This window comes from Barbus barbus, assembly GCF_936440315.1.
Source record: "Barbus barbus genome assembly, chromosome: 4".
In the NCBI taxonomy this organism is placed as follows: Eukaryota; Metazoa; Chordata; class Actinopteri; order Cypriniformes; family Cyprinidae; genus Barbus; species Barbus barbus.
This window is the reverse complement of record NC_136732.1, coordinates 25586568-25596834: the sequence shown is the minus strand read 5'-3', so window position 1 is coordinate 25596834 and position 10267 is coordinate 25586568. Positions and strand designations below refer to the sequence as shown.

The following is a 10267-nucleotide window of genomic DNA, read 5'->3' as shown; positions in this document are numbered from 1 at the left end:
TAAAAGTAGTATCTAGATGTCATTAAAGAAAGCATTCTGTAAGACAAAAAGCCTCTCAATTATGTCCAATTTGCCCATGGAAATGTGCCACTAATTCACTATCTGGCACATCCATTTGTAGGGACAAAGTCGTCTCACTGTCCCTTAGAGTAAGGAGATGTAGGAGAGTTTGAACTAGGTCATTTCAGGCTGTTCACATCATGGTCTACAAGTAAATTTCTTGCATGCTGAGATTAATTCACACACTTAGTATTGAAAATTGATGCCTGAATAGGTATTTATACCAGATTTTATATTTTAAACCAGAATCTACTCCAGATTGTATTAATTAATTGTGGAATTTGGCACTTAAGAGACTGCCATGCTGCATCTGACCTGGTGACCTGGCCACATTACATTTTAAGAAGCTTGTTCCTACAGACCATAATTGCGAGGTGGGGAATTGGGCAGTGCTCACCACGAAGGGTGCATTGAAAGAGTGTACACGGGTGAAGGTGTAGCTCAAAACCCCTTCCTGCTGCTGACAGATTATGGGAACCTTGAGTATATAAAGGTTGCCAAGAGGTAAAATCACAAACGAGCAAGTGACTCTATTTTGCACCCTTTTAAACATCACTTTAACACCAAACAATTCAGGCACAGGTATTTTCCAGGCAATCTGAGGGGCAGACAAACTGTTTCAAAACAGTCATTATTTAGCAATTCTGTTTGGTGCTGCTAGTGGCACAGAAATTACACACAAAGTTAAAGTGTGTAATTTCCGCTGTGATTCTATGATGTTGTGTAAATCCTCCCACTTTCATTGCATCTTTCATTCTGCTGATATACATTTTCTCTCTCTCTTTCTCTGCGGTTGGCTTTGGCCTGTCCTAGACAGGAACAGTGGACAGTGGACGTGAGACTCTGGTCAAGACATCCCGGCTCCAGCACCTCTGCACAGTCTGTATGAAACCTGGAATGTGAATATGAGTGCAAGTAAATGTGAGAGGACACACACAGAGGTGTCATTTCCCCAAGACCTCACACAGTGACAACAACTATTTATTGCCAATAACCTCCCTGGTGCCTCCGAGTATTCTGAATAATGAAGTGGTGAAGGTATTACCTTTATAGCAAGGTGATTAATCACTGGCAGTGTCAGCCTCCTATGTCTGATAATCATCACTTCCTCTTGGAATTATAAACTGTAGACGTGTACACATGTAAATTTGCAGCATGTACAGTGGCCTCAAAAAAGTATTTGGAGACTCTTGGACACTTACCAGTAATTCATGCTTAAAAATGCCTCAATTTCACTAGACACAAATCTTCATACCAGGTGGCATGTACAAACAAATGATGCTAGAGTTTATCTCAGAACTGACTTCTGAATCACTTTTTCAAACATTTCTAACCAACTGGTCTTGAGGTCTTTTTTTTCTTGTGGTTTTATATCAGTTCCCCCTCAATTTCACACAGGTGTCAATATATTACTATAACACATGAACATGTTTCACAAACTCTGACAAGCAGAAAGTGTCCAAGACTTTTTGTCTTTATTTTGAACGTGCATATGTGCACAAAAATAAGCATATCTACTGATTTCTTCATAGTTTGAAACCCAACAAACTTCATTTTGTGAAATGTTTTCACTAGAAAGTGTTTGTTATAACCCCTTGTTTTGATATTTCGTTATATAATGCAAAGACATTTATACATTTTTAATTCCATCTTTAGTGTCCAAAAACTTTTTATTGCCACTGTATCCATTCACTTACAAACAAAAATGCACGATGACTATTTAAAGAACCTGTAATGTAACATAATGACACATTGCATTCACTTCTGAGAAGTCCTGTTAACAGAGACATAAAAAATTCAAGACAGAGACACACAGAGGAGGGAAATATGTGTCTTGGATTGCACACTGTCTCTCAGGATTTGCGTCAGTGGCTAGTTTCATCCGTTTTGGAGCTGTGTGATATCTGGAGGCTTAATTCAGAGCTAGGGCTCATCTTGTGCTCTCTTTCACCACAAGTTCCTTCTTTAGCATCTGTAAATATTAGCTCAAGACTATTTTAGAAATAAAATAATTTTCTGAAAGGCAGCCACCACCAGTGATAAGGAATCCATTTAAATGAAGCTTCTGGCATTGGGGGATATTTATTATTTGTGCAGCAAATGAAACTGACTCGGTTAAAGCATTCCTGTGGACATCCAAATTGAGAATGGACCTGAGGTCCTTCAGAAGTTAAAGGTGAAGTGTACGATTTCTGCACCACTAGATGCCCCAATCTGAATTGCAAAATACATTTATTTATGTTTTTTATACTTTTACATGTGTGCTAAAGTAGTAGCGATATCTGTAGTAGCTCTCAAAACATATTTTGCTTGCTCGTCTCTAAAAACTAAACTCATGCATATTGTGGACTGATGAGTTTGTTCCATCTACTCATGCTAGATTCTATCTTCTTGTTCCCAAAGATTCATTTCCAGAGCACCACTGTGACTACCAATGGAGACGCTGAGCTGGCAGTAAACATCTAACACTTCTTTATGAGTTAAGATTGTTCAGCGAGGTGGAATTTTCAAATGTAAGTTTCTAGACAAAACTACCTCCGGTGCTCTTGGTTTTTTAACTTATTGACTCATTCTGTCAATACCAACTGTGTAAATTGCTTTGCGTGTACTTTTCTGTCCATGACTCAATGTTGTCTCAAAAGAATAGAGATTAAGATTGAGACAGGAAATGCGATGAAGCATATTTCTCTGGATTTTTCCAGAACTTTGTTCCTCAATAGACCTCTTAAACACAGCCAGGTGATCGGATCATCACAGATGTCCACTTCAGAAAATTTTCAGTTTGGTGGAAGAATCTTCAGGGGTTCCTCAGCAGCTCTCTGTAGATATAGACAACAATGTTAGTCACATAATATACATTCTGGATGTAAACTCTGAGCTAACGTTTAAAATCATCCACCAGTATGTCTAAATACACCAAAACCAAGACATATTACTCTCAAAAGTGCTCCGTCAGTCGTAAAAACCCATGCCAAACTTGGATAAGCTTGGGTGAAACTGGATGACCCCTTATGGTGTTTGTTTCCACTTCCTCACTGGTGCTTCCCAACAAGCTGGGTGACCCTTCCTGGAATGTGCCCCCCGAGTTATGTCACAAATTATTTTGACAGAAAGCATAGGATAATTCCTATTTAGGTCTCTTCACGTGTTGTTGAAAGCCTTTGTTTCTTCTCAGCTGTACATGGCGCCAACTAACCACAAAGACGTGACCTTCTCTGAACGACAGCCAGTTAAAGAAAATCCAGGCAATCAGTGCTTTGCAATTAAAAATACAGTATAAACATACAGTATATTTGAGGAATAAGCATGTAAACAGGTCACAAAGAGGCTGCTATGCAGGCAGGTCACCGTGGGTACCTGGGAGTGGAGCTTTCTCAGGAAACGGTGAGTCAGGCCATTCTGAATGCATCAACAATCCGTCTGGCCGCTTTCTGGACTCAAAGAGCGTGTTGTTCCCTCAGGTGGAGACTGAGGGTCATCCGGGTGTCCCCGGCTCATGGAAAGGTTTAGTCACCTGGCTTTGAGAGGCTGTTTGAATGAGACTGAGTTCTGAGTGTATAGGCTTTGGAAAATAAAACTAATGTAATGGTAAGAGTGGAACCTGGATTATTAAACCAATTTTGTGGTGATACACCTGTGCAAAACGCAGCTTTTATTCTCCCTCATATATAGCATTGCCTGGAAAACACTTGGTCTCATATGCAATATTTAGAGTTAGGTGAAAGTTTCAGAAATGGGATGAAGCCTAAATGAAAGAAGACGTTGACATTTAACTATTTTTCCCAGATGACACTTAATTATATTGTGCATTCCAAACGTGTGTCAGCTTAGTTGGTCATAAATTCATAGCACATTGAACTTCACCGAGATATAGCACCTCATGATTCTGAAATCATACGTTCGTTATATAACGAATGTGGATGCACTACAGAAGGAAAGGTGTGGTAGTAGCTCCTGATTAAAATGTTAACTTAGAGCCAAAGAAAATGTTTGATCCAACAGTAGAGTAGGCCTAAAGGAAAGAGGAAATATGCGATTCAGATAAGTCAACAAAGTCAGCAACAGGAACTAAAGCACTATTAAAATGATATTGGGTTTTCCCCAACGACATCAGAGATACAATTACTATTAACACAGGACATCTGTGATTTTATTTAGCCTGTTGATTTAGACGTGTCTGAATCTGGTTTTGAGGTCATGAAACAGTTACATTTATCTTACTTATAATGCATATAATTAAGTAAAAGATTTATTAGTTTACGGTGATGACTTGACATGTGGTCTTCTTGAGCGGTAAATAATATTGGCGTAATCGCCATATTATGGCAACAGTGGAGGAAATATTTGACAGAAATAAGTTAATGAACTGGGATACTAACTTTGTTTTTTTTGTAATCACAAGCAAGAAATGGGCACCAAGAAGAAACTCACGAAAAAGCCATAAAATGTGTGTTTTTGACCGGATTAAATCGAGAAAAATGATTTACCTCAGAGCCCGCGCTGACGGTGCGAGTTCATTCATCACCAGAGAGGGGCAGTAACGCGCTGCTGAGCTTCTGATCTCCGCAGCGTAGAAGAAGACGAGCATGACAAGCAGTACACCACGTTGGTTTACAGTCAACACGGGTAAACGCTGTTCACTTAAAAGTACACAATGAAAACAGAAAAACAACTCAAACAACAGAAGAACGAGAAACATTTCAGGTAAATCAGTGGCTTAAAACGTCTGCAATAACGGTTTTTCGAGATTTGTGGCTATGTTTGGAAATCATGTCAAGTGGTAAACATTAACAAAATGAGGAAAACTAATTGGCAGAATCTAGAATTATTATAACCATATTCGTCATATTGTTTGACCATTTTTTTTCGTTATGCCTAGAGATGTGATGCTTAGTATCTTTTCATCCTTCAGAATTAGTATTTTCTTACTATACGGCCTAAACTCCACAGGAATGGGAAAATGCCACCTTCATAGACCGTGTATTCATAGACATAAATGACTGTAAAAGTCATGGAAATGTGTTTTGGCTGTGGTACTATTGTATAGTTCTGAATCTATATGTTGTTTATACTTTATTCTATTTTTTTAAAGAAATGAATTGTAGTTTTTCTTATTCATTCACAAAATATGTTGTAGTTAATTTATTTTTTTCTAGGCTCAGTCCCCAGCATATTTTGTTCCTTCACAGTTGCACTATTTAGAAAACATTGCTTTTGTTTACTAAATTGATTGAGGTTGATATCTAATTGTAAAGTTTCTTGTCTTTTATTAGTAAAAAGAAGTCAAATAAAAATGCTGACCCTGCATCAGATGATCACCTCCAGCAGATTCCTCATCGATTGCGTGAAATCATGAAGAGTCAAGAGAGGATGAAACAAGGCTCCCAAAAGAGGAAAAAAGGTGCTGCCAATTTTACACAATTTATTAAAAATATGTTAAATGTAAGGGTGAGATGAAAGTGCTGCGGTTTGCACTGCACAATAAAAGCAGACCCATATACTTGCATGAAAAATTATTTTTGATATTAATGATTTTTTAATATTAATATTTAATATTTTAATTCCTGAAGTTCACTTATAAAAGTTCATTTTGAATAAAAAAATAAGTAAATCAAAAGTCTCTATAGTACTTAGTAAAATAGTTATTAAATCTTTGAACAGTGGTAATGGTGTTATTAATAATGAAAGTGTTAAAGATATGATGTCAATATTAATTATTGTCATTATGCCTGGAGAGCCAGTAGTTTTTTTTTTGAAGCAGTGGTTTAACATGATTCGACCTTTCACACTCCTAAGGTTTTTGTTTAATTTACTAATTTATTACTCATGTTCATTTTTGTCAACGCACATTATTGTTACTCATTTATTATTGAGGGGAGTGTAGTCATACTGGGATTCTGTTAAAACAATTGAATGTAGTTAGTTAATAAAAATTGTGGTGCATCTTGTGGGCGGCATGCTGTCTGGGTTTTGTCTGCAGATAAGCCAGTGACCCACAAAAACTGCACAATGACACGACCAGTGGCAAGAGCAGCAGAGGAGGGGACATCTTGCTCTATGTTCATATATGTTTCTTATTTTAGCCTCCAAGCCAAAGATGCTCTCAGGAGATATTCCTATCCCACGCTTCCGCAGAGGACGACAGGAGTCAGAGAGGGATTATGTGCAGCGCATGACCGAAGAGAGTGCGCATGTCTTCTTCCTCACAAACAGTCAGGAAGACCGACATCCGGAGGTCAAGCCAAAGAAAAAGGAGACGGAGGAAAAGAAACCTAAAAAGAAAAATAGGTTAGTTCAACACAGGGTTATTATTGTTAACTAATACTAAACCATTACATTTTCTTGAAATAAGTAATTTAAATGTAATTTTTATTGTTATATATCCCCCCCCCCCCCCATATATATATATTAAAAATATATATATATGTATATATACACACAGTGCCCTCCAAAAGTATTGGAACAGTAAAGACAAAATTGCTCTGGTGGCTGTGGAGTCAAGACATTTACAAATATGATTAAAAGATTAATATGAGACAAAACTACAGAATGTCACGTTTTATTAGTGGGTGATTCAACACACAGATGTTTTACCAGCTAAGAAGTTCAGCACTTTTACCCCCGGTTTCACAGACAAGGCTTAAGCCTAGTCCTAGACTAAAATCAAAATCTGAGCTGTTTCAACTGAAAGAAACTTGCACTGATTGATCTTAAAACATGTCAGTGCCTCAGTTTTGTCTTAAGATGCACACCAGTAATGCTTTTTTCCAAGGCATGTTTATAAAAATTACTTAAATGTCCTAAATTAACTATGGCCTAATCCTGGTTTAGGCTAAGCCCTGTCTATGAAACCGGGCCATAGAGTTTAATCCCTCTATCTGATGTGAGCATAAGTATTGGAGCAGTTGCCTCACAGGTCTGTCTGCGTGATCAGCTGTGTCCTGTTGCATTAATTCTTCAGATATTAAAAGCAGGGAATGTGTGGTATCAGTTATATCCATTACTTCTGTATTCTGAATCGTGCATTCGATGATGACACACACAAACCAGGATGAAGATGAGGGAGCTGACTTTGAGAGAAAAGAAAGCAATTTGGATGCTAGAAGAAAAGAGGAAGTCAATCAGAGCTCTAGCAAAAACAAAGGGCATGGAGAAATCAAGAGTTTGGAAACCACCAACGACACCAGCAACCAACAACGACCTGATCGGCTGAGAAAACAACAGTAGTTGATGACAGACAAATCATAAAAGCTGTGAAAATGAATCCTAAAAGACGTGTCTGTAAAATCACCAACAACTTCCAGAAAGCTGGGGTGATGCTCTGACAATCTACTGTCCTCAGGAGACTTTGACACAGAATTACAGATGCTACACAGCAAGATGCAAACCTCTGACCAGCACCAAAAATAGAAAGGCAAGATTAGAGTTAAAAAAGCACAAAGGTGAGCCAGAAGAGTTTTGGAACTGTGTTTATGGACTGATGAGACAGATGAACCTTTATCTAAGTGATGGGAAAGAAAAAAAAGGGAACTGCTAATGATCCCAAGCATACAGCCTCATCTGTAAAGCATGGTGGAGGTGATGTCATGGCATGGGCATGCATGGCTGTCTCTGGAACAAGCCCTCTCAACTTTACTGATTACTTAATGTATGATGACAGTAGCAGAATCAATTTGGAAGGGTACAAAACCATCTTGCCTACCAATATTCAAGAAAATGCCACCAGATTCATTGGGAAGTGCTTCATATTGCATCAGGACAATGACCCAAAACACCCTGCCAGTTCAGTCAAGGAATTTATAAGGGCAAAGAAATGGAAAGTCTTAGATTGCCCAAGTCAATCTCCAGATTTAAATCTGATTGAACATGAATTTCACCAGCTGGACTACCCAAAACAAGCAATAATTGTTACTGGCTGCATTAAAGGCTGGGAAAAGTATTTCAAAGGATGAGACCAAGAGTCTGGTGATGTCTATGGGTCACAGACTCACTGCTGTGATTGTGTGCAAGGGATCTGCCACTAAATAATAGCTTTTAATCTTTTATATCTGCCTTATGTTCAACTGTCCCAATACTTATGCTCCCATCAATGAGTGGGATGAACTCTAAAAGTGCTGTTCTTTTTATTTGGTAAAACATGTATGTGTTGAATCACCCAATAATAAAACGTGACATTCTGTAGTTTTGTCTCATATTCATCTTTTAATCATATTTGCAAATGTCTTGACTCCACAGCCAACAGAGCAATTTTGTCTTTACTGTTCCAATACTTATGGAGGGCACTGTGTGTGTGTGTGTGTGTGTGTGTGTGTGTATATATATATATATATATATATATATATACTAAAAAAACATTAAAACTAATAAATAAGAATAAAACTAACAATGACAACTAAATCTTTAACCAAAATATAAAAATAAAATCTGATTCAAAACAATAACCAAACTATAAGAATACATCAATGATACAGAAACAACGCTGGTTCGATATGCATTAATGCTCATGATTCATAGCTAATTAAATTAATTATTTAATCAGTTAAGCCTATCAATGTTTGAGTAATCAATTTCAGGACAAATGCACACAGTAATTATGCAAGTTTTTCTATAAAATAAAGACTGTATTAATTTCTAACGCAGCATTAGTGTGTTAAAGTGTCTTTGTCATTGTTTTAGGCTCCATAAAGGGAAACTTCTGCAACAGAAAAAGAAGCTAAACCAGCTAGAGGAACGTGAGGAGGAGGAGATGTTTAAAGGCATGCATTACTTTTGTGAGCTTTACTCTGTAAAAAAATCAAACTTCAAATCACAAAACATATTCATATTCCATTATTTCCGTTTCTCTTAGATGAGGTACCGTTTGGAGAGGTCGCCATGGCGCCTCCATCACTGAGTGTTAAACCAAAGAAAGCCATAATCAAACCCCAGGTAACTTGTTTACATGCTTCTACTCCTTTTTGAGATGCTAATTAATGCTGTTTGTTCATTATTATATCCTGATCTTTCCTCCAGGGGGCAACCAAAGGTCTTCTCCTGACCTCGCTCCTGGGCCACAGTCCTATGTCGGTCAGCAAACCCTCTATGGCGAGGAAGAGGATGATGGTGGAAGAGCGGGAGAGAGTGGTGCAGCTGTACAGACAGATGAAGCAGAAGCAGAGAGACAAACATGAGCAGGGCAGGGCTGCCATGACCTCCACATGATGCTCTGCTCTTTGTATTATATAGTGTTGTGTTATATCTCAATGTATATTTCATATTTCTGTACATTTTTGCTACCTCTGCTGGTCAACAATACCATATTGATGGATTTTGTGATTAAATATTTAGAAGTGGATGTAGCAGGACTGTATAAGGCAAAATAAATAAGTTCACACTTTTATATAATGCACAGTGAATCCACATACATTTCATCCTTAAATATTCAAAATGACTTTATTATAAATATTTACGTTTGAAAAAGAAAGATTTCTCTATAAAAAAATAGGTGTATAATATAAATTTAGGTATTTTATTCTCTTCCTGCACTTTTTGTGCTATGGAATTATACTTGAAACCGTGTGGCTTGATGATAGCTGCTATGTAATTTTTTTTTTACATTATATTTTTTCGATTATGTTTACGATGATAAAATGAAAAAAAAAAATAGTATAAATTTTATACTAAACAGAATATGCTCTTAGAAACCTCATAGCAACATCTAGCCATCATGATCAGATTTTTTTGTTATTTATATATTTTACATATATTTAATTTTTTTTTTGCATGAAAGGGAAATAAAACTAAAAAGTGCACAAAAAAAGTGCAAAATTTGGAAAAGTAATTGCTTTCACATTTAATTTTGGGGTTAAAAAGTGGTTATATTGCATAGAATGGGTATTTATTCTGCCAATAAGTGATATGTAAATGCATTTATTTTTAAATGTTACTAAATGGATATCTTCTGTGGAATCCAACATTGTGCAACAACGTGCAATAAGATTCATCTTCCAGAGTGTTCTTTTCCTTTATTTGAGCTAATACAGTAGCGATAGCCCCCATGTGTAGACCGCATCCCACTCCAGACGCCCACTTCAGTCCAAACACGTGGACCAGTGCCACAGATCGATATCATGTAACATTGAAAGAGGAGAAACTCACAATCAAAGCGGTCGTCATGGCAACGGCCCAGCCGGATTCCACCAATCAATGGGCTTCATGAGGCTGAGAG

The 10267-nt window shown here is 37.3% G+C and overlaps 1 protein-coding gene across 1 annotated transcript; it reads left to right on the top strand.

The window, feature by feature from the left end:
• Positions 1–4612: 4612 nt before the first annotated feature.
• LOC306868799 (coiled-coil domain-containing protein 137-like) lies at positions 4613–9849 on the top strand. Its single transcript, XM_079415178.1, has 6 exons — positions 4613–4764; positions 5334–5461; positions 6144–6348; positions 8737–8816; positions 8909–8988; positions 9073–9849. The coding sequence occupies exons 1-6, from the start codon at positions 4715–4717 to the stop codon at positions 9259–9261; spliced, it is 732 nt and encodes a 243-aa protein (XP_079271304.1). The 5' UTR covers positions 4613–4714; the 3' UTR covers positions 9262–9849.
• The last annotated feature ends 418 nt before the right edge of the window (positions 9850–10267 follow it).